This window comes from Labeo rohita, chromosome 19 (genome assembly GCF_022985175.1).
Source record: "Labeo rohita strain BAU-BD-2019 chromosome 19, IGBB_LRoh.1.0, whole genome shotgun sequence".
Classification (NCBI taxonomy): Eukaryota; Metazoa; Chordata; class Actinopteri; order Cypriniformes; family Cyprinidae; genus Labeo; species Labeo rohita.
In genome coordinates, this window is record NC_066887.1 from 27,345,722 (window position 1) to 27,371,982 (window position 26,261).

The 26,261-nt window shown below is 34.6% G+C and overlaps 1 protein-coding gene across 1 annotated transcript; it reads right to left on the reverse strand.

Annotated features, from left to right (window-relative positions):
- On the reverse strand, positions 1-26,261 carry LOC127181551 (uncharacterized). The gene is made up of 19 exons (XM_051136326.1): positions 26,124-26,261; positions 25,671-25,799; positions 25,086-25,133; positions 24,898-24,969; positions 24,683-24,754; positions 24,426-24,583; positions 24,210-24,322; positions 23,792-23,984; positions 19,665-19,893; positions 17,691-17,790; positions 16,761-17,134; positions 16,091-16,655; positions 15,600-15,903; positions 4,678-4,786; positions 4,219-4,308; positions 3,508-3,579; positions 3,263-3,414; positions 2,665-2,777; positions 1-1,122 (listed from the first exon to the last, which is right to left on the reverse strand). Exons 1-19 carry the CDS (start codon positions 26,197-26,199, stop codon positions 933-935), a joined length of 3,159 nt encoding a protein of 1,052 aa, XP_050992283.1. The 5' UTR covers positions 26,200-26,261; the 3' UTR covers positions 1-932.

A 26,261-nucleotide genomic window follows, 5' to 3' on the forward strand; every position in this document is an offset into this window, starting at 1 on the left:
TCTGTTCACATGATTTTATTAAAAAAAGAAAAAAATAAGGTGCAAAACCCACCTGAATGCAATATTAGTCACTTTAGACAAAAGCAACTGCTAAATGTGTAATTGTTGGATGAATGTAAGAAAGCACAATTACTACAGTGCAAAATCTTTAGAATAGAAATTGCATACTGATGATATCAGTTGTTAAAAATAGGAAACCAGAATTTTAGTCGGAATCCATTTTATGAGCCTGACAGAAGACGCATCTGCTGAGACTTGAGTGCGGCTTGAGATTGCTTAGAATAAGGAAGTCACATGAAGTGTCATTCTTATTAATACAGACAAAAAATTTTGTAGCAAAACTGAATATAAAGATTAGCGACAGATCAATTTCTGCAGCATTTCCTGTGTCACTAACCCACTTTCTACAAGGCTTTTCTTACATTTAGTTATTTATTACACTCTTTTTATCATTAAAGCGACTTACAAATTAAGAACTTCACAAGCAATTTAATATCAATAGAGCTGCATTAGTGACTTCTTGCGACGAAAATTAAAAGTGACAGAACAGGCAAAAATTACATAATTATACACAAAATACAACAATATATATAATCTATAACAAAAATGGAACAAAATACAAAACAATCAGTAATTAAATTGCATCCTGTTTCTCACAAAAACCTACTTTTTTGCTTAAGGAAATAGCTGTAGCGCACATTACATTTACATTATACATTATAGCACACAAGTCTTATAAGATCCTTAAAGGTTAGGCCTAATGAGCTTTTATTTTAGACGCAAAACAGAATTTGATCATTTTGAAATGGTGCTAGCGCTGTTTATTCACATGAGATTTTTTAAATTCACTGGAGGAAAAATACAACATTTGTATGACACGAGTAAGCAAATCCAAAAGAGCCTTGTTTTGTGCGCACATATAAACAGATCTTTTAATTGCTGTCACTGATGGGGGTAAACCGATATTTCTTTTCACAGATAAACTTTTTCTTTTTTTTACAAGAAGCATCAAACCAAGATTGAAAGTTGCCATTGTCATCTCCCAGACTGGCACAGTTCTCTCCAGACGGATCCTGTTTACTCCAGTTATCAGGTTCCCTCTGCTTCTCACTGAACCAGAACCTTTAAGACACAAACCAACAAATCTGTGTTGATTCTGATTCTGATTCAGAACACATTTCGTCCTTGCAAAAAATTAGCCCGTTTACACCTGGTATTAAGACCTGTTTTAGTTTAGTTTAGTTTAGTTTAGTTTACATGCCTCATCAGATTTTTGATTTTTAAGTGGATTTTGTCAACAGCTTCCAAAAAACAAAGAATAGCCTGACAATATTTTAACATTTTACACCGGTGTGTTTAGAAAATTCAGAGCAGCACATAATGAGCTGTTTAATTAAATTAATTAATTGAGTTTGCGCATACTCCTATTTTTATGACCAAAAATGACTATATATAGCCTATATTTTCACTGTAATGAGGACAGTATCTGTGATCGCGCTGGAGCATCTTGTGCACATAACATATAATTTTTAGCATTTCTGGATGTTTAGGCATATGTTGTTTATAATATAAACATGAGGAATACTCGATTCTGTTTGGTCAGTCACAAGGTATGTTATTCCCTGATATAACTGGTAAAAACACAGGCTCATCCGGGTAACGGCACTATTCACTTGCTGGAAACAGCTTTTTAATATATTAAAACTCAATTCAATATTATGTGTACAGTTATATAAATATTTGTACATTGTATTTATTTAAATATGTCATCCTGGCATCACAGACTCGCTCTCGCGTTTCATACAAGCGCAGCTGCTGCAACGATTGTTTTGTACACTGTAATTGATTATAAGATAACTAACAAACTGGTACGATTTTAAAACAGTTTCATCTTATAGTCTCAGTTTCAGTTTCATCAATATCTTTTATTATAATTATTTATGTGGTGAAATGTTGTGTATTAAGTGCTATGTCTGCACCACATCCCTTAAATGTCCTGGATGTACATGATCCCTTACTTATAATTGTAGTATTACAATTTATTTTATAATTGTATATATAATTTTGTACTATGCTTTTACAGTTTAAATACTGGTAAAATGTAAATGATTTAACAGATGTGCTGAGAATAGCTTTCTTTTTTCTTGTTTTTTTTTTGTTTGTTTCTCTCAGTGCAATTTTGACTAATATGTGCAGCAGTTTTTTTTTTTTTTGTTTTTTTTTTAATCCATGCAGTAAACGTTTTAAAAATAACTGTAAATTGTGCAAGCTTATTTCATAATATTAGACTGAAATATTAAAAAAAAAGCCCACATACACTGCCTAAAGACCCTCTCCTCAAAAGAAATCAGGACACAAGTGGTCGAAAGTTGACAGAAGAGACGAATTAAAACACTATGTGTGAACAGGAATGTGTCTTGCTAACCTACTTGTCATCCAGTCGACCAAAGCGCATCTTAATAGCCTACCATGTGTCAACAAGGCCTTAGAAACAAATTAGTTTAGGTTATCATCTCAGTTTTTTAGATGATTAATGCATTTTTGGTTGTTTCTCAGCCTTTTGTCAGTAAAACTACACTGATCAACATATAGCCTATAATAATAATAATAATAATAAAATGAAATAAAAAAATAAAAAAAAAATCACACAAGCAGAGTTCTTACTGTACTTTAGTTTCAGTGAGAGTTTGGTTATTCACCCAAACCCAGCGTCCCTCAGTTTCCAGATCATTGAGACCAATCCAATGCGTCTGTTTAATTTTAGAGACCAGAACATCCTAAAAGGATAAAGTTTGGTTTGGTTATTTTATGCCTTTTGACAGGTCTATTTTTCCACATACATATATGAAAGACAGTTAGTATAGTAAATGTGTTGGGTATATGTGAATTTAAAGCTAAAGTGTGTGCTGTGCAGGGGTTTGTTATTTATTTTTCCTTGGTACTGTAGATTAAACAGTGGGGATTAAGAAAGAGTTTGGATGTAAAGAAACACTTTGCGGTTTTGGCCATGATATACTCTTTAGTCTGTTTAGAAGTGCTTTGATGTTTATTTTTGCAGGTTTCTTGATCACTTGGTGTATTTGCTTTTTTTCCTCTTGCGGTTTCATCGTTCAAGCAGGTTGTTTGATGATTTTACATTTGTGTTCACTTTGTGTAGACTGGTTGCATACATACTCATCAATACCATTACTGTAATAATACTAATTATCTTTCTTAACATAATGCTTACATCAAAAATTAATTAATTATTTATCTGACTTGCCTGTTCTGTTTGGCTGGTTATGGTGACTAGATCGGCTCCTTTAGAAACACACACCTCTCGACTTCTTGACCAGTTCAGTTTATCAGAGCTGAATAAATACAGCTTTCCACGGCAAGCTATCCAGCCATCCACAGACAGATTACAAGACTGAGCTGTGAATAATGAACAATAATTAAAAAAGTGTAATTAAATCTTTCAGCATTTTGATCATAAAGTTCAGACTAAACATGCAAACTGACACTCACCTTTAAAAAAGGACAGCCTTTCTTTAAGTGAGTTGTATCTGGCTGTAAGATCATTAAACTCTTTCTTCATGGCTGATTAAAAAAAGACAATTAAAAAGTAAAGGAGAAACAAGCAGCCATTTAGGACGAAAAAGGACTCAAAGGCTGGGGCATTTTAAAATGTCAAATGTTGTAATTAGTTTTTAGGTTCCACTATAATTTGCTCACTATATCTTTCAGAAACAAAGGGAAAAGGTAGATAAAATTACTTACAGGGGTTAAACTAAATAATGTGAACACCTATTTTAATAATGGTTAATATCTTTTGTGTAGTGAGGGGGAAAAAAACAATGTGATTATCTTTTATTTGTCTTTTCATGGTCTATAATCTAGGTTGTATATCAGTGTAGTAATAGTTGTGTTCAGCAGTGGTTAGTACAGATGATCTGTGAAATGAGTTACTTGTCAGACTCCCAAAAAGAGGAAATGATGGGAACCCCTTTAGCAGGAATCTTAACGACTGTGGACAGTTTTGTAAAGAAGAGTAAAAAGCAAATTCCCTCCTCCATCATCTCTGAACTGAGTAATGAAATAATGGTAGAAAACATTAATAATTAAATATGGCCTATTTCACACAGTGTTTACATTATTTATTTTGTATGTCAGTGAACATACTGATAATAAAAAAAAAGTCACAAATGTGCTTTATCATTTATGAAACAGTTTTCTCACCTGTGCCGTTCTTCTCTTGAGCTGACAGTTGCATTGAAACCATAACGTGCTTCTTGTTCAGTGATTCAAAATTGGCAAGCGTGTTTTTATCTGAATAAGACAAAACAGCAGCAGTGGTGTCAAGCTGTTTTTTTTTTTTAATCTCATTATGAACTTGATGTTACACATGTAAATGTTTAATTGATTAAACTTGATTTTAAAAAAATTCAGCAAAAGGCAGCAAACATGAATGTTTGTTTTAAGTATAAACTTATGTTTTAGCTTTTGGTTCTGTAAAAGAAATGCTGCTTTGAAACATCTAATTTTCTTATTTTTAGATGGCTACATGTACAGTGTAAATCAACACTGCAGTGATATGAGTGAGTTATAAGAACATACTCATCACAATTCAATACAATTTAAAACAGTTAATTGTATTTAAGTAATGAAGTCATTTGGTATAGCATCGGTTATACTCACAAACCATCAACAAAGCACAGAGACCTCCAAGAGCAAAAACAAGAGAGAAACCCAGAACAATCAGAATAACTTTAGTCCATTTTGGCCCATTTGGCCCATTTCTGTGGAGTTACCTAGGATCAGAAATTAAGTGTTAAAGTAATAAAGTGTCCCAAACAAGTAACTTTTCATTTCCTGATTTTTGGGGTGTCAGTGACATATTTCTGAATAGGTTCTAGGGGTGTAAATTGGACATTCGTCATATGTTCGGACATGCATTCTCTTAGCTATAGCTGTGCACTATTTGCAGATCAAAATATGCATTGATATGATTACATTTTGATAAGATTCAGTGTGCCAGTTTTACACAAAGCAGTTTTCTTTTTTATTAACTCACAAATGCAACCAAAATATAATATGAACATTTAATTAAACTCTCTGAAACCTGGAATTTAATTGAACTCTCTATACATTTCTAGAGATGTCTAAAAACTATTTGATGACAACTCAGAGACAATTTGATATCTTTCAGACAAGTCTTTCAGCTGTCTCTTTTAAGAGTTTTTTAAGAGTTTAAGGACTTTCTTTGTAAAAGCACAAAAAAAAATCTTAAATATATTTTATTGTTATTATTATTTATTTATTAATTTGTTGCATCAATGCACTACATTAGTCCATATCAATGCATAGTTATACGACTAATATGTTCCGCATAACTACTCTCTTAAATTTTACTTTTAATTTCTCTCAGAAAAGTGTTCACCTTTCTGAACTCATGGTATCATTTAAACAAACAACAACAACAACAAAAAGAACCTTCTGAAACATGTCAATAATGTCTTACCTCTGTATTGAGAGCATTTGCCACCTGAAGCTGTAGCTGAAGGCAAGTAAACAACATTTTCATAGTCTGAATTCATTTTATGGTTGTTTACTGGAAGTACAAAAGCCACAGACATATTAGTACAGTAATAACAGTCATTTCTACTGACAGGAAAATGAAAAAATAAGTAGGGTACAAAATGAAGCAGAGGATGTGATAAAATGTGATAACTGAATCCCAGCATTTACAAGCACAATGTCAACATTTTAATCAGTATTTAACTGCCAATATGCAACTTGAAAACACGTCCATTTACATTTAAACAGACATATATTTGCTTGTATGTAAAATGGGCTATGTATCATTAATTGCACATACATACTGATGCTGAAGGTGTATGATGCTGTTGTCACTATTTAGCAGCACTGCACTTGTGTGCATCTCTAGCTGTAGCAATAGATACTGTGGAAACATGCAGGAAGTCACAAAACCTCAAACTCAGAACTCGGAAAGTGAGCTACAGTTATAAAAGATTTTCTGTTAAAAGTTTGTTCTATAAAAGTATCTTTAGAATGCTGGGGGAAATATATGATATAAACACGTTTCATATTGACTAGGATTAGTTCACTTTTGTACTTTTTAAGAAATGTAACTTTTAACATTGACCTATTAGAACGTTTACTATTCAAAACAGCAGTGATATTCAAATGTACATGCTAAACTGCAGTTGGTTCTTTTTTTACACACACACACACACACGTATATATATATATATATATATTACTTTAATGCATATATTACTTTTCCTTGCATTTATACTATACAGTGATTGCTCTGGTTCTTGTGTGCATCAGACTTGTTTTCTTGTTAAGGGTTTAATATTCTTAGAATTAGAATTATTCTTTGTGTACTGAGCGCTTCAAAATAATTTTTTGTGCTTCTTATATAGTTTCTGCCTTCAGTATGCCTTCATGCTTAATTGTGGTGCTTAAAACTCGGAAAATATATATTTTCTTTACTTTCAGTCATTGATATCAGTGTTTGCATAAGGCAAAGATTTCACTCACTTATATTAACTTATAAAATGAATGCCATACAATTCCTGCCATGAATGCTAAGTTACTCCAGCACTGTTTTTCAGTGTTTGTGAAATACACTGTGTAATGTTTGATACTAATTCCTTTAACGATCATGTTTGTTCAATGTGTATCAAATACTAATGTATCACACCTTATCCATATACTGTGAAAATAAATATATATTACACAGCAATTCTTTTTTGCCCACAGAATTGGTGTTATGACCTTTACCAGCAGCATGGGCTTACAGTCAGAACTAAACCCAGGGTTTAAATGGCTTTTTATGACAGAATATGCTACTAGTGCCATCAACAGGCCAAACAGATTAAACAATTCATATTCAATTATTTAACATGTTCTTTGTGACGTTTGATTTTTACACTATTCAGCTGAAGAAGTGTATTTGTAATTCCCACCGGATGTGGTATATGCAATACTTTTTCTGTTAGACAATAAATTATTCAGTTAGCCTCATGATCAGGGCTCTCAAACTATCAGCCTTTATTACAGCAAGCATGTTAAAAATAAAAATAAGTCTCTTGTGCTTCCCAAGACTGCATTTATTTAATCAAACATACAGTAAAACCAGTAATATTGTGAGAAATCTAAAATAACGGTTTTCAATTTGAACATATTTTAAACTGTCATTTTTTCAGCATATACTCTGTCACATGATCCTTCAGAAATAATATTTCACAATTATTTTTTGACAAAAGGGTATTTTTAGATTGTAATATTTCACAATATTACAGCTTTCCATGTATTTTTGATCAAATGATTGTAGCCTTGGTGAGCATAAAGGACTTCTTTAAAAAAAATCATAATTATGCCAAATAATGACTGGTAGTGTGTATTGACAAGAGATTAGTACATTCTCCACACATTGTAAAAAACAATTTGTTGAGTCAACTTAAAATAATTTGTAACCTGACTGCCTTAAAATTTTAAGTTCAGTCAACTCAAAAAAAAATTATTCAGCTTGAAATGTTAAATTATACTAAGTGACACCTTAGATATTTGAGTTGAATCAACTTAAAATTTTAAGGCAGCTGGGTTACTTACCCATCTGATAAGTTTATTAGACACAATTATCTAAGTTGTTACTTAGTACAATTTAACATTTCAAGTTGACTAAACTTATTTTAGTCTTATTTTGACTGAACTTAAAATTTTAAGGCAGCAGGATAACAAATTATTTTAAGCTGACTCAACAAATTGTGTTTTTATTTTTTACAGTGCAGCTGATTTTGTTCAACAAAAGTTAGTTGAGAAGACATGAGTATATGACCGAATTTTATCTTGTGATTGAATTATTCACGAGTGATGAATTACACAGCTGCAGCATCTTTAAGTTGACACACAATTCATTTCTGTTCCAAACAGTGAACATCTATCTAGAATTCAGTTTCTCCTAATGGGTGAACAGCACAGTCTATGCAAGTTAACAGGCTCTCTGATTTTATTATCTTTTTCTTTCATCCAGAATCTGCAGAATGAATTATCAGTGCATGCCATTTTAACTAATCACATCAATAAATTACCTTTATGATATTTTATCAAAATGTGATAACATAATAAAGTATAATAAAAACATGAACATGAAAAGTTTTTTTCAGTCAACATGAGGGTTTTTTTTTTTAATGGAGTGTTTGGTGGGGTTTTTTTCATTCGTTTGTTTCTGCAAGTCTTTTCCTATTTTCACCCTTTCAGATGTGTCACCCAGTCAAACCAATATCAGACAGTTATAATATAACATTACTAAATTACACTTATTTATTTATCATTAAAGCAACTTACAAATGAGAAACTTTACAATCAATTTATTGTCTATAAAGCTGTAGAGAATGCTGCATTAGTGAAGAAAGAAAGAGAGAAATACAAAGTGACAAAAAAAAGTAAAAATACAAAATAATCTGATTATCATCAGTTCAGTTCCATTCAGTTTCTCACACAAACCTACAGTACTGTGCAAAAGTCTTAGGCCACTAGTATTTTCATCAGCTAAAAAATGATTTAAAGTCAGTTAAAGTCAGTCTTTTGCTGTAGTGTGTCAGTAGGAAATATCAGTTTACATTTCTAAACATTCATTTTGCCATTAATTATAATAATCCAGTGAGATTTTTGTATGGAGCACAGGCTGTTGTCAGACTCCTTGTGCAAACAGAGATCTGATCTCGCCAACATTCAATCCAGTCTGTCTTAAGAAACAGAAAAAACGGAGAGAGACTAAATCCAGAAGAACTGTGGCAACATCTCCAAAATGCACATAAAATGAGCTGTCAAAAATGATGCTGTCAAAAATAATGTCATAAATAGATTTTCTTTATCAATGAACTTCTATTAAAATGAAAAATAAATAAGCATTTGATGTGACCATCCTTTGCATTTAAAGTAGCTTTGCCCTAGGTGCACTTGTGCAGAGTTTTTCAGGTAGCTTTGCAGGTAGCTTACTTGAAACATCCTGGAGATGTTGAAATAGTTCTTCTGGATTTAGTCTGTTTCAGTTATTCTGTTTCTTCATGTCATTCCAGAGACAGATTGGATGATGATGAGATCAGATCTCTGTGTGCAGCACTGGCTGTTGTCAGACTGCCTGTGCAAACAAAAATCTCACTAGATTATTACAATTAATGGCAAACAGAATGTTTGGAAATGTAAACCGATATTTTTTACTGACACACTACAGCAAAACATAGAAATAACTTACTTTAAACCATTTTTAGCTGGTGAAAATACTAGTGGCCTAAGACTTTTGCCCAGTACTGTATTGTATGGCTTCAGAGGACTTGAAAATATGATTATTTAAATAAATCAAATAGACGCAATTCATTAATAATAAACTATGCCATGATTTTTTGAGTGCAGAAAGTCATTATGTTTCACTTACAAATATGCATAATGTTAAGTTTATTCAAACTGTGTAATCCAAATAAATAGGAATGTGCAATTCAAAAATATATACAACTTACATTTTGGAGTGCACAGCAGTTATATATATGATACCAAAGCACTTCAGTTAACTGCAAGGTGAGTGATTTGTGAGGTTATTTTATATTAGCATAATAATAATAGAGCTTAAGTTACAGTTTTTCTCAATCGATCTGAGACTTTTCTCTGATGCAATATACAGATCAGTCTTTTACAGCATATATGACTTTTTGAAAATACTAGTATTTTTGTGTGTTTGCTGTAAATATGAATTGTCCTGAATTATTGATCTTGCTTTTCATTTAGATCTGCATTGCATTTTGTCTACACTAAATATGTGCTGCGCTTGCATCACAGGAGAAAACAATGTAAGAAGTTTGAATCCATGCTTGATAAGCTCCTGTCTTGATATCTCTACAGGCCTCTTTCTTTGTGGCTGGTAAAATTGTTCTGGACCACTATGCCAATAATGTTCCTCTTCCATTCCAAATTATCTTGATTGTCCACCTCAATGATCTCAAACTTCAGTTTAGAAACATGAGTGGACATTCACAGTAAAAGACAGAAGTTGTCCCAGGATGACTAAAAATCTTTATATTTTGTTGAAATCAACATATTTTCTTGACCCTGGAACAACATTTTAATCCAAAATTTTAATCTCGACCACATCCCTACACCAAACTTACCCATGAGTAATCCCTAAAATCAGTGGAAATGATAGATGAATGACATTGATGTACAACCACCAAACACTGATTGTAAGCCTAAACTTCACAAAAACTATAAATTGTTTTTTCAAATCTGATTGGTTAATCACAATGTTGTTCCAGGGTCAACAAAAATGTTGATCCAGGAACATGTTGTATTTGGTAAAATCAAGTTCTGCCAGCGTCCTCCATTTTTTTGAGTTGTTTGTCTTAATTTAATAGTTTGCATGCATTTGTAAAAATTATTTTATATAAATGTATACTTCATTGGAGTACCTAACCCCACCCCTACCCGAAACCTACCCACTTCTGAACAATATAAAACACGCAACAGGCAAATATAAGTACAGTCACAGGTATTTATTGCAAAAAACTGACCATAAACAAGCAGTATAAAAGCATTACAAACAAGTCCTGTTGCATTCCGAGTCTTCTGAAGCCGTACGTTATCTTTATTCGAATAACGGAAGGTTTTAATAGTTGAAACATCTCATTCAGAAAGATACTCCCAAACATTAGCATGACGCAATCGGTCACGAGACACATAAGAGCCAATGGCATTTCACAACAGCATGACACAAACAGTCACAAGACACTCAAGAGCCGATAGCATTTCACAACAAAGGCTTGCTTCTTCTGGCAGCATTTTTTGAATTTGTGCACAGACAGACTGCAGTGCAGCACACAGGACGGCGGACGGAGACGGCCATCGCATCTATTCTTCACACAGATCAATCGTTTTGCTTCGGAACCCTTGGAATATTAATACTTTTGAATGAATTATGAATATGGTTGTATCTGCCTGTTATATCTTGTGTTTTGTTGACAAATGGTTAGGTTTAGGGGCAGGGGTTGGGTTAAATGTGTAAATAGTGTAATATAAATTGAACTGTTGTGACTGTTTGAATTGAAAAAAAAAAATCACACCCCAAGCAATTGCGATGTAAAATATGCAAATGTGTAAACAATTAGGAAAACTGCATTTCCAGTGTTGAGTGTCTGATTAATTGAATAGTTATCAGTTTAGGGCCAGTCAAAAATATAGTATGTTCATTTGATAGAATGAAACATGACAGAGTTTTGTTTGTTGTGTTTGGACAAATGGTACATAAATGTTTGTGATTTGTGTAAAACCTTTTTTCAGATATTTTAAAGTATTGGTTGGTTGCATTAACTATTTTGAAAACATTTTAGAGTTTTGTGCACAATGCTTTGATAAAATTATTTGCATGATTTGTAATTTGTATGAAATGAATGAAAACTGTTTAGGACAATTACAAAATATTCAGCTCACTGTGTTAACAGTTTTGAGAACAGTGACCTGAGTTTGGAGAAATGTCTCAAATCAATTGAGAAAAACTGTAAATTACTGGAGGAAAAAAACCCTAGCATTTTTAATCTGACATGAGAAAGCAAATCCAAAATAGCCTTGATTTCTGTGCATATAGAAAATAGACCTCATCAATTAGCACCACTGATGAAAGTAAATTAATATTTCTTTTCACAGATAAACCTCCGCTGATTCTTGCAAGAAACATCAAACCAACTGTCTAAACGGTAGACAAAATTCTTCATAACTGCACAGTTTTGTCCTTTGGGATTCACTTTTTTGGAGTTATCAGGTTCACTTTTCTTAGATTTCCTCTTGTACCAAAATCTTCAAAAGCAGAAACAGGTGATTATGGTAAAAGCAATTTTCATCCTTCAATAATATTTTGTAGAAAACTATATTTGTAGCTTTTGTAAATTATGACTTTACTGCAAAGTTTTTAATGTTTGAGTACTTTAATAATTATGATGAAATTGTTTATTTTTGTTACATTGAATAACAAATAGTTGCAGACAGAGTTCTTACTGTACTCCAGTTTCACTGAGAGTTTGGTTATTCACCCAAACCCAGTGTCCCTCAGTTTCCAGATCATTGAGACCAATCCAGTGCCATTCTTTAATTTTAGAAAGCAGAATCCTCTAATAGAAAAAAAAATGCACATATATAATAATTATATAAAGCTTCAAATTCTTTAGGGATATGTGAATTATTATTATTATTATTTATTTATTTATTTTTTTTTTATTTTTTTTTATTTTTTGATATATTCTACTTTTCACTTTTCACAAATCAAATTGTGTAATTCTGTTTCTAAGTATTGTGAAACAAGTCAAACATACTAAAGTTTTTTTGATTTGTTGCACATCAAACAGTAGTTACTATACATTTTTTCACCTGTTCTGTTCGGCTGGTTATGGTGACCAAACTGGCTCCTTTTGAAACACAGAAAGCATGGCTGTCTGACCAGGTTAGTCTTCTTACACTAAAGAGGTACAACTTTTGCACTGCCAAATTCACGTCACATGTGAACGTCTGAGCTATAAATGCAGAACAAAAAAGGCATATGAATATTATCCATTTTGTTAGATCATGACATTCTTAACATTAATCAAATTTTGGTTCAATGTGCAGAAATTGTGTGTCTGATCATGTCATGGGTCTTAAAGAGAAATAACTCCCCTTCATAAAAGGACAGTTTTTCTCTAACTGTGGTGTACTTGGTATTAAGTTCCTCTATCTTTGTCACCATGAGTGGTACAGAAACAGTTATGAATAAAAAAGGAAAAACAAAAAGATAAACACAAACACAGTTAGTCATAGTCCAGACAGTTGCATTGAAACACTGATATCTGATTAAAGACAAAACATAAGCAGTAGCTGTGATGTCACACTGATATATTTATTGTGTGTGTGTGTGTGTGTGTGTCCACTATATTGTGTATTTGAGGTATACTCACACAGTGTGCCCAGAATACAGAGACCTCCAAGAGCAAAAACCAGACAGACGGCAAAAACAATCAGAAGAACTTTGGTCCGTTTAGGTGGACAAACTTTCATCTCACTTTCTTGCTCATCAGTGGAGTTACCTTTGATAGAAATTTGACGAGATGATTTAATGAAATTATTTCTGAACATTTAAATCAGTATAGCATTTCTTTCTGGAACTATTCCTGTATTTATAATTGCTTCAGTTCTGTAAAATAATTTTTAACAAAACACATTTTCAGCAGTATGTGACAACTTACCACAACTTTTACTGAAAACACAGTTTAAAGTTTCAGTTAAAATCTACCTTCATCATAGATGATTCTTGGCTGAATGTATACCTGTGTGGTTTTATGATCATTGTTACCCAAAAGCTGTGAGAAACAGTACTGATAATTTAGACTGAAGGACAGAATTCACAAATGTAAATTAACCTAAATTAACCTAACATTACAGTAAGCATTTGAAGGGTTTCAGACCATTGCTAGAAAAACACAAGCATTTGCGTATCTGGCTCAGAATATTACACAACAGTAACTGAGATAAAATTCTTGTGAAAACTAGGCTCTCTAACATTCTATTGTGACACACATAAAGAAAAAATATATCACGTTTTTTGAAAGGCTTCACAGCATCATGAAAACACAAACACACACAGGAAGTCAAATGGCAACTCACACCAGTTCACACATCGCTGTTTTAAGCAAATTATCAAATGTCTAAATATGCTTTTGACAGATTATTTACAACTTATATTGATGAGTGTTGTTGGTAGCAAAATTCCCTACTGCTTGAGATTTTTATATATTTACGTAAATAAAGGTGTTGACAGCATTCAGTTATTAGGTATGCATAAATTGGCTAAAATAGCATAAATGCATTGTAAGTCACATGACAAAAGCATCTGCCAAATTGTGAATTTTTGGGAGAACCAATTAAAAAAAAAAAAAAAAAATTACTACAGTGCTAGAAATTTTAGTGCATACTGATAATATCCCAGCCTTACCTTTGAACTGTGAGCGTTCTTCATTTGAAGCAACTGTAGAAAGTATGAAACTAGAATTTGCATAGATTGCATCCATTTCATGAGCCTTACAGAAGACGTGCCCTATGAGACTTGAGTGCTGCTGCAGATTGTTAAGAATAAGCAAGTCATATAAAGTGTCATTCTTATTAATCAGATAGGAAGTTACGAGGTTATGAGCCAGAATAACTATCTAGAATTAGAGGTCTTCACGGGTCTAAAAATTTGTACCCGAACCCGAAGAGACCCGTAAATGTGCTGCACGGAACCGACCCGGACCGTATTTTATTTGAAAGTGGGACCCGAACCCGTGCAGACCCGAGAAATGCCTTAAATGTACTGCCTTAGTAAAATGACGCGGCCGTTTGCGGTTGCCTGCATGGCAACTTCTCCTGGTGCTCTCAAACTTTGACTGTTACGTTTACCTTTTTGAACTACAATAATGATACTTTTTGTTGGCTGTAATAAAGACGCGGAACAATTTTTTTATTGGCAAAAAAGGCACAGAACAAGAAGTGCGTTACACTTCGTGCGTTCAATGACAGGTACAAAACATATGCTTAGAGATACACCTAGTGGTCATCTTATAAAACGTAAAGGATGAATTCACATGAGACAGCATGATAACTTAAACAGCTTATTCTGTGGAAAGTGTATTTTTCCAACATATTTTTACTGTTATACACAGTAGGAACAGGAAATTTTACAATTTCACTTTCGTAAATCATCAGTAGCCTACTAAAAACAACAGAACTGAGTACAAGAAAAACACAGAACATAAAATAAAATACAGAAATACATTTTATATAGAAAATAATCATCTGACTCCCTGCTGCCTACATGTAGGCTATGTCAACAAAGCATTTAATGATAAATCTGAACTTAACAAACATACAAACATACAGTAAAAGACCACCTTTAAGTAAACAGAGTGCAGAGTGATACAGGCTTTAAAACGTAGCAACCATAGATCTTTTTCAGCTATTCAGTCACTGCAGTGTGCAATCAATTTGCATTCAATTGCCCTTACAAGTAATCTGTTAATATTTAGCATATTTTTATTTCAGTGTATTCTTGAAGCATTGCCCCTATGGAGCGAAAATTTACAGAAAAAATAGAAATTAAATATTAAAGGGTGAGTAAATGATAACAGAGTTTACATTTTTTTAAATACTAAATATGATGTGCAAAAAAAGTAATAATAATAAATGAACAAAATAAATAAATATAAATAAAAACATTTTTTTCTTTAGCTCTCTAAGTGTGTTTTTCTCTCTAATAAAGTGGTGCTTAGAGGTGTAGGGCTGCTTTCATTTTATGTTGACATGTTACTGTTTAGAAACAGCAAAGCATTTACACTAGCAGTGCTGAGGCAGGTCCGACGATTCTCCAATGTGCGACCACAGATGTTAAAGGCCGATTCGCAGCTCACACTGGATGCAGGCACACAAAGTATTTTTCTTGCCAGTCGTGCCATTGATGGAAACATATTTTGGTTATGTTTCCAAAAACTGAGAATGTCTCTATCGTTTTCCATTGTGGGCTTGTGCTGCAAATATTGTTCTACTTCGTCAAGTCCTGTGTCCAGTTCAGCATTCTCTATGTCCGGCCACTGGCTAAAGAGTGGCACTGGTCCTGGTGGTGGTACTGACCTAGCCATCTCTGTATCTTCTACTTGGTTTTGTTGGGCATTCACCTCAGTTGTAGCAGCTCTTTTAGGGAGGCTGGCCAACTCTCTACATGCACTTTCATATATTTCCTTTTTCTCTTCTGGGGTGAACATCCAAAGCTGCTTGAATTTTGGCCAGAGCAGCACACCGAGCTTTTCGTGGTGTCCCAAAACAATCCGTTCAGAAATAAGTCCCATGCACCTATTAAATAAAACAGAACAGAAATAATTAAATAATCCAAATCAAACAACACCTAATAGGTCTAACTGCAGCAAACAGTGAATCAGTTAAAGAAAAAGAAGAATAATAACCACAACTAATTTTTACTAAGCACAGTTACATATACAGGCAATGTGTTAGTAATTAGAAGAGGAAGATTACATCTCACCTATGTTTCATTATCCTAAGTGGCAGTGGATCATCTTGGGACAACTGGCAATGGGTAAGGAGAGTGGATTTCCAGAGGGCCACCAAGTTTATTGTACAATATTTTGATCCACTGAGCTCTTCAGTTGCCTCCTTGAAAGGCTGCAGGAAATGGATCAGCATCTGAAGAATGTCTTTGGAAATGTGACTCATGCGATGCATCTCTCCTCGTTCAAACAGAATGGACTGAATGTCAACAAATGCATTAAGCACATATTTGACCATCTCCAGTTTAGTGTTCCATCTTGTTTCACATTCTTGTTTCAAAGACTGCTTGAGTCTAAGTTGTAATCCAGAGTGTTTGAAAAATGTTGTCAGGGTCTTGCATTGCTCAATGCAGGCTCTTACTTGTTGCAGTTCTTCCTCATTTCCATCTTCTTCTTCATCACCTTCATTAGACTTCTTAAAAGTGTGCTTTAGCACGGTATTCAGTATGTGTGCTAAACAGCTTTTGTGCACCCATTGGGAGAGTGCTGCCTGCACATTTGCAGCTTGGTCACTGACAAACACCAGTCTGTCAATCTTATCTGGGGTCAAACCAAATTAACCCAGTTGCTTGAGCAGTTTTGTCTTTAGATTTAAGGCAGTTTTCTTTGCCCCAGGTGGAAATGTACATGTACATATGATCCTACTATTAAACTCCCAGTTATCATCTATGTAATGCAGTGTGATGCAGTTGTAACTGACCTTTCTGTGGTCATCTGTCCACATATCTGTGGATGCTCCACATGCCAGCCCCTCAGCTATGGCTTTCTTAATTGTTGGGAGGAGCTCTGCCGTGAGACTTTCATATTTCTTTTGTGTGAAACGGGATAACGTCACACCAGATGGAAGTAGGTCCTTCACATTACACCGGCCATGTGTTGATCCCGTGTCCAATATTGTTTGAGCCAGCTCAATGAACGTGGGTGTTTCAAACATGCTAAAGGCCCTTAAATCCTTCGCACACACTTTTGTGCATTTTTCCGCAATGGCATCCTTAGCTTTTTTTGGAACGACTCCCAGTCTGATAAATGACGCCATCAAAGTTTGCGTCATGACATTTTTCCCACAGGACCTTGTGTGTTTCAAAAGATGCGACGTGCCTGTTTTTGCCGAATCAAACTTTAACAACGCATCACCTAATACATTTAACTGCGTTTACTTTATTGTTGTCTTTGTCCACAATTTGCATGAAGGGGGCCCAGACAGAAGATGTGCCGCTGGGTTTTACCTCTTTATATTCATTTTGTCTCAGCTTTTTTTTTTTTTTCACATCACTCATGAAGGAATCCATGATCACCGTCCGCCCGCGCTCTGCTTCTGGCTGCTGAGGTCACACGTTTTTTACGATTTTTTTTTTCCACCGCTTACACTTTTATCATCCTAATTACAAATACAAATAAAAAAAAATACAAATTACATATTACAAAACACGCGCAAAGTGCTGACTGACAGTGATTACTGGCGGGTGCAGTGTTCCCGATCGACTCGGGTATTACACACAATGTTAAACAGACCCGAGACCCGAAGTAATAGATTGGGACCCGATCCGGACCCGGCTGACCATTTAAAATATGGACCCGAACCCGTACGGGTCCCGGGTCGGGTCCCCGGTTCTTGGGTCCTCTGTTAAGACCTCTAGAATATCTATAAACTGCACGTTTGAATATGTGATGGTCTCTGAAAATAAGGAATAATAATTAAATGTATTTGTGTTCTCCAAGAGGAATGAATGAGGATGGTGGTAAAACATCACAGTAGAGATAAATTGTAGACTCTGTTTTAAAACCTCATTGACTGTCTATTGCTATATAAGCCCTAATATTCAGCATTTCGATTTTGCTGCAGAAGATTTTGCCACTTCCTAAAGTACCATAGTTTCAGCATAATTTCAAGCAGCATTGTATCACGTATGGACAGGACAATCCCATATTGCACTTAATTGTACGGACAGGAGTTGTCAGGGTTTAGCTGGTCAGTAAGGTCCAATAATCTTGCTGGTAGGTGTTGAAACTACACTATTAATAATAGACCATATTCACAATTGACAGCCATTCAGTAGTTCAGTAGAAGTAGTTCTATTCTATTTTTGCAATCATTATATAAATATATATAAAAAAAAAAAAAAAAAGAAATTATATATATATATAAAGATATATATATATATATATATATATATATATACACAGTGGGTACGGAAAGTATTCAGACCTTCTTAAATTTTTCACTCTTTGTTATATTGCAGCCATTTGCTAAAATCATTTAAGTTCATTTTTTTCCCTCATTAATGTACACACAGCACCCCATATTGACAGAAAAACACAGAATTGTTGACATTTTTGCAGATTTATTAAAAAAGAAAAACTGAAATATCACATGGCCCTAAGTATTCAGACCCTTTACTGTGACACTCATATATTGAACTCAGGTGCTGTCCATTTCTTCTGATCATCCTTGAGATGGTTCTGCACCTTCATTTGAGTCCAGCTGTGTTTGATTATACTGATTGGACTTCATTAGGAAAGCCAAAGACCTGTCTATATAAGACTTTACAGCTCACAGTGCATGTCAGAGCAAATGAGAATCATGAGGTCAAAGGAACTGCCTGAAGAGCTCAGAGACAGAATTGTGGCAAGGCACAGATCTGGCCAAGGTTACAAAAAAATTTCTGCTGCACTTAAGGTTCCTAAGAGCACAGTGGCCTCCATAATCCTTAAATGGAAGACGTTTGGGACGACCAGAACCCTTCCTAGAGCTGGCCGTCCGGCCAAACTGAGCTATCGGGGGAGAAGAGCCTTGGTGAGAGAGGTAAAGAAGAACCCAAAGATCACTGTGGCTGAGCTCCAGAGATGCAGTCGGGAGATGGGAGAAAGTTGTAGAAAGTCAACCATCACTGCAGCCCTCCACCAGTCGAGGCTTTATGGCAGAGAGGCCCGACGGAAGCCTCCTCAGTGCAAGACACATGAAAGCCCGCATGAAGGACTCCAAGATGGTGAGAAATAAGATTCTCTGGTCTGATGAGACCAAGATAGAACTTTTTGGCCTTAATTCTAAGCAGTATGTGTGGAGAAAACCAGGTACTGCTCATCACCTGTCCAAAACAGTCCCAACAGTGAAGCATGGTGGTGGCAGCATCATGCTGTGGGGGTGTTTTTCAGCTGCAGGGACAGGACGACTGGTTGCAATCGAGGGAAAGATGAATGCGGCCAAGTACAGGGATATCCTGGACGAAAACCTTCTCCAGAGTGCTCAGGACCTCAGACTGGGGATTTCTAAGTGGGCTATTGACACAAAATTTCCACCAGATGTAACCATCAACCCAAATATTGAATTCATACAAAGAAACCAGAACATTTAAGTATACAAGTTGAGTCATAATAAATAAAGTGAAATCCACAAAAAAAAATCCACAGGCTTCTCCAAATGCTGTTTCGCAAACTTTAACCAAGCCTCAACATGCTTTTTGTTCAGCAATGGAGTCTTGCATGGTGAGCGTGCATGGATGCCATGGCGGTTCAGTGCATTGCTTATAGTTTTCTTTGAAACAACAGTACCTGCTGATGCAAGGTCTTCCTGAAGTTCTGCCTGAGTGGTTCTTGGCTCTTGGAGAACTCTCCTGATTATTCTTTGGACTCCTCGGACAGGTTTCTTACGTGGAGCACCTGATCGTGGCCGGTTTATGGTGAACTGATGCTCTTTCCATTTTCGGATAATGGCCCCCACAGTACTCACAGGAACATTCAGCATTCTGGAAATGCACCTATAATCATTCCCATCAGAATGCTATTCAACGATAAGATTATGAAGATCTTGGGAGAGTTCTTTGCTTTTACCCATCATGAAGTCTTTCCTGTGTGCCTCCTGGGTAATGAAGCCTTTATAGGCCATCAATTAGGACTAAAGCAGCTGATATCAATTAGTACTGATAGGGGGCAGGGTTTCTCTCTCAATATTGACAGATTTCAGGTGATCTACTGGCTTTCTATGCCATTTTGCACCTTGTCATCTTCATGTGTTCAATACTTATTCCCTGTGTCATTTCACTTTATTTATTATGACTCAACTTGTATACTTAAATGTTCTGATTTCTTTGTATGAATTCAATATTTGGCTTGATGGCTACATCTGGTGGAAATTTTGTGTCAATAGCCCACTTAGAAATCCCCTTACTGATAAAAATGCTGTGTCAAATACTTATTTACCCCGCTGTATATAATCACCATATTATAATATACTTTACCAGTGTCAGAATAAGTTTGTAGGCTCTTAAAATTTGAAAGAGTTTGATGCCTCTGAGGTCAGAGCTTAGACACTAAAGGCTTTTGTATCTTAAATATCAACTTACTGTACAAATGAGTAACTTAAGAAACAAGCACTTTATCAATCAATATGGCTGTAGAGGCTGCATTAGTGACTTCTTGTGGAGAAAATCAGATAATAAGACTGCAGCAGACTGTTAGGACAGCAGAAAGGATCACTGGTGTGCACCTATCTAACCTTCAGGACTTGTACAACTCCAGAGTGAAGAAACAGGCAGGAAACATCATCACAGACCCCTCTCACCCTATCAGTAATGAACAAATCATTCTTCTGAATTGGAGCTTTTTAATGAAACTGTGGAACTGGTCCAGAAAGCTGATAATGTGAATTGACTGTTTTACTCAAGTTCATTCTTGAAACCTCAAAACCTGCACCAACTACTGAAGTACACATCTGATCTCTACTTTTGTTTTTAGAAGTGTGAAGTATGCTGCCTTTGATACCTCAGGATAGCAACTGATAGATTTTGTATCTTTGTTTTCTCTTAGATTCTAGTATGACATACATCTCTTATCATACTTCTTGTTAGTCACAACTTTTTTGTACTGAAGTTGGTTGCAGGGGAATCATTTAATTTTGCTTATTTTCTTTAAATGTGCTGATGTAGTTGCTAATTTTGTTTTGTTAAAACTTTAAATGATGATTTTAAAATTATGTATTATGACAAGGCTGTCAAAAGATTAAAGTGGATTAAAACTTAAGCAGATTTTCTTTTTTCTTTCTTTCTTTTCTTTTCTTTCTTTCTTCTGTTTTTTTTTTTTTTTTTTTTTTTTTGGTGACATCCAATAAGGGCTTATAAAGACCACAGAGATCTATTTCTGCAGCATTACTCTTGACTCATCTCACTCATTCCCTGTTTTCATCCTTCAGATGTGTGACCCAATCAAACCAATACAAATAACATTAAAATAAAATAACAATACTAAATTACATTTAGTCATTTATTAATCATTAAGTCTAATCATCAATAAAGCCGTAGAGGACGATGCATTAGTGACCTCTTGTGGAGAAAAAAAAAGGATGGAAATAGAAAGTAACAGAACACACACACACACACAACATGTTTGTTTTTGTGAATTGTGGGGACTTTCCATAGACTTCTATAGATTTTGTACTGACCAAACGATATTGTCTATCCCCTAACCCAACCCTAACCCTAAACCTAGCCCTCACAGAAAACATGTTTGCATCGTTACACTTTCAGATAAACATCATTTACTATTTTTAATCATTTTTTAACATTGTGGGGACCGCAGGCCGGTCCCCACAATGTCAAAAATTTCAGGTTTTACTATCATTGTGGGGACATTTGGTCCCCACTATGTAGCAAAAACAAGTACACACACACACACACACAAACACAGACAGTCTGGTTTATTATCCTTGTGGGGACTCTCCATAGGTGCAATGGTTTTTATACTCTCCACACTGTATTTTCTATCCCCTTACCCTAACCCTACCCCTAAACCTAACCCTTACAGAAAACTTTCTGCATTTTTACTTTCTCAAAAAAAAAAAAAAAAACTCATTCTGTATGATTTATAAGCTTTTGTACCCATGGGGACCTCAAGCCAGTCCCCACAATGTCAAAAATTTCAGGTTTTACTGTCCTTGTGGGGACATTTGGTCCCCACAATGTAGCAAAAACAAGTACACACACACACATACATATTATATACATAAATATATGTTCTGTTACTTTCTATTTCTCTCCTTTTTTCTCCACAAGAGGTCACTAATGCAGCCTCTACAGCTTTATTGATGATAAATACATACATACATACACACACACACACACACACACACACACACATATATATATATATATATATATATATAGTTCTTTCTGTAATAGTCCTGATAATCTGATTGTGTTTTAAATATACTAAAATGTTTATATTTATCATCAGGAAATCCAATTTGTTTCAGTGTCAAACACTACATATTGCTTGTTCCACTGTTATCCATTTAACCATGTTTGTACTTTATAACTGAATAAATTGTCCTAAAATTTTCACAATGAACAGATTTGCAATTTAAATATGTTTTCAAAATAACTATTTAAATAAAATCAACTACATTTTTTTTAAGTGCAGAAAGTGTTGTGCATAACTGACAAATATGCATAACGTTTAGAAAAACTGTGCAATCCAAATGAATAGACAAGTGCAATTAAAAATGTATACATTTTGCATTTAGCCAAAATAGTTTTTGAGTGCACAGCAGTTTCATATGTGATACCAAAGCACTTCAGTTGACTGCAAAATGAGTGATGTGTGAGGCATGAAAACAAAATGCTTTTGTATTAGCATGTAGTCTGGTATTGTAAAATAATTACATAATAACGATTACATAATGATAGATGATGATAATAATAATAATCACTGGAAAAAATAATCACATTTTTAATCTGACATGAGTAATCAAATCCAGCTAAGCCTTGCTTTTTGTCCATGTACAAAATAGACCTCATAGAAAGGATAGTTTACCCAGAAATGAAAACTTCTGTCATTATTTACTCACCCTTATGTCATTCCAAGCCCGTAAGACCTTCGTTCATCTTCAGAAAACAAATTGAGATATTTTTGATAAAATCCGAAAGCTTTCTGACCCTCTACAGACAGCAAGTGAAGGGGGGGTAAAATAAATAAATAACTTTATTCAACAATTTCTTCTCTTTGGGGTCGGCCGCCATTTATGAGAGTACCCTAAGACTTCCTCTGTTTGTAAACAAGGCGCAGCGCATGTGTGTTTATGGCGTATTTTTGTTTTATTTGCACACAAAAAGTATTCTCATAGCTTCATAAAACTACGGTTGAACCACTAATGTGACGTGTAAGGGAACAGAATTGTAAATAGGTTGATGTGAATCCCCCTGAGTTCAGGGGCAGCTAGTAATTCCATGTTTTAAGGGAGCCCCCATGTGGTTTGTTTGGGAGCTGCAGACAAAAATGTTCAGTTTGACGGAAGATGACGCAACAAAGCAGTTGCAATGAGAAATGCACGCTGTGGATGCCTTATGTCTGCAGTGAAACATTAGTAAATGGATGTGTTATTTCACCTTTCATTAAATATGTCAACGAAAACGCTGTGTCCTGGCCTATATTGGGGAATTGGGCTCGCTGACTCGTGTTCGTCGGAGTGTAGTAATGATATCCTATGAACGGGTTTGCCAAATCACAACACAAACCAGAGAAGGACCAGACCCGTGACACATGGACTTTTTTAATTAATGTCCTTGTTACCTTTCTGGGCCTTGAATGTTTCAGTTGCGTTGCTGTCTACAGGGTCAGAAAGCTCTTGGATTTCATCAGAAATCTTAATTGTGTTCCGAAGATGAATAGGTCAACTATCCCCTTTAATTAGCATCAGTGACAGAGGCAAACTGATATTTCTTTTCACAGATAAACTTCATCTGATAATTGCAAGAAACATCAAACCATCTGTCTAAATAGTTGACATCATTTTTCACAATTGCACAGTTTTCTCCAGTGTGATCGTCTTCTTTCCAGTTATCAGGTTCACTTTTCTCAGATGTCCTCTTGTGCCAAAACCTTCAACAGCAGAAACAGGCAATCAGAGTAAAAAACAATATTCATACTGCAATTTTGGAGAAAGCCATACTGTTTTTTTAAACATGTCATTATGCCATTATGCAAAGATTTAAATGACCCAGTTAATCTATGATCTTGATGAATGATAATGATGAATGTGATTTTTTTTTTTTATGTATTTTTGTTACACTGATTAATACAAATAATTGTAATCAGAGTTCTTACTGTACTCCAGTTTCATTGAGAGTTTGGTTATTCACCCAAACCCAGTGTCCTTCAGTTTCCAGATCATTGAGGCCAATCCAGTTCCAGTCTTTAATTTTAGAAAGCAGAAACCTCTGTTAGAAAAATAATGCAAAGCTGTTTCTGAATATTGTGATTTAAACAGGTCAAACATATAATTCTTTGATTTAACATACATCCAACTTAAAATTTTCTTACCTGTTCTGTTTGGCTGGTTATGGTGACCAGATCAGCTCCTTTTGAGACACAGAAAGCACGACTGCATAGCCAGTTCAGTTTATCACAGCTGAAGAAGTACAACTTTCCTTTAAAAGTTGTTGAGGTCATGTCACAGTTCAAAGACTGAGCTTTAAAGGCTGAAATAAAAAGCATACAAAAATGATCCTTTGTTTAGTTCATGATGCTTTTGGGAAAAAGAAAAGAAAAGAAAAGGGTCTAAAGTACCGACAACTCACCTTCATAAAAGGACAGTTGTTCTCTAACTTTGGTGTAGTTGGCCTTAAGTTCCTCAGACTTTCTCACCATGACTGGTTCAGAAACAGTTATTAAGAAAAATAAATCAAGTAGTTGGAGAAATGTGTTCAAAAGACTGACTTGAGTTCAGTCAAAGCCAGAATTAGTGCACTTTGTCCTAGTAGGTGTGCATGAGTCTGAAGCTAACATAACTCACTGTTATTGATGTTGAGTTGTTCTCTAACTCTGGTGTAATTGGTTGTAAGTTCCTCAAGCTGTCTTGTCATGACTGGTATAGAAAAAGTTATAAAGAATACGGAAAACAAAAGCAAGCAGACAAATTCTTTATCTTGAAACACTGTTTATGAAACTTGTTTATTGGATGCATAAAAATGTTATACTCACTTGTGTTGTTAGTTTTCTGTGCAGACAATTGCATTGAAACATGGACATCTGATTAAAGACAAAACAGTAGTAGTGATATATCTACAATGCCAGACAAACACAATCTGCTTAAGCTAACAACATGCACACACACACACTCACATAAGTTGTTTCATGAGTTGTTCGCGAGTATCTTGTTTTATCTTGGGCAGTTAAACTAGCCACTATTCTTCTGAAAAATCCCCCAGGTTCTGCAGTTTTTGGTTTTCAGCATATTCCGCATATTTGAATAATTTACAACAGTGACTGTTTTCACACTGAAAAACAAACTGCAGATCCTGGATTTTTCAGAAGAAATGTACTTATTTGTTCCACAGCACTATTAATGTTACTGAAATGTGTTAAATAAAGACATGAAAGATTATAATTGTTTGTGTATTGTCAGCTTAAGCATATTTTGTTTGTCTATTGTGACTTTAGTAAAGATCAGATGACATTTCATGACCAATTAATGTATGAAACTCATCCAATTCCAATGGGTTAACATACTTTTTCTTGGTACTGTGTATCTGTATCTATATTAATAAAAATATCAGTTATACTCACACAGTATCCCCATAATACAGAGACCTCCAAGAGCAAAAAGCAGACAGACAGCAAAAACAATCAGGAGAACTTTAGTCCACTTAGGGAGATAAACCTCTCTCTCATTTTCTTGCATTTCGGTGGAGTTACCTGTGGTTATAAATTTGACGATAAAAATTAAGTAATCTCTGAGCCTTTGAATCGGTGTATTATTTCTGTCCAGAACTTTTCCTGAATTTGTATTTGTCTCATTTCTCTTAGTTGAAATCTACCTTCATTATTGACTCTGAATACATGCCATGTGTGGTTTTATGTACTGTGTTTTAAATGTACTGATATTATAATTTGAATGATTAAATTTACAAATATGATTTAATTTTAATATTAAAATATTTTTGTTCTATGAACATGAGAAAACCAGTCCTAAATCATTAAAATCGAAATGAGTGCACGCTGATGATATTCAAGCCTTACCTTTGTATTGAGAGCATTTTACATCTGAAGCAACTGTTGAAAGTATGAAACTAGAATTTTCATACATTGAATCCATTTCTGTGATATCTAATGAGACAGAAGATGTGCACTATGAGACTAGAGCTTGAGATTGTTGAG

Coding starts and splice junctions, on each gene's coding strand:
- LOC127181551 (XM_051136326.1), bottom strand. CDS start 26,199: ATGGATTCAATGTATGAAAATTCTAGTTTCATACTTTCAACAGTTGCT. Junction 24,970..25,085: donor ACAGAAAACTAACAACACAA/GTGAGTATAACA, acceptor TTTCTATACCAG/TCATGACAAGACAGCTTGAG. Junction 3,415..3,507: donor AAGGCTGTCCTTTTTTAAAG/GTGAGTGTCAGT, acceptor CATTATTCACAG/CTCAGTCTTGTAATCTGTCT.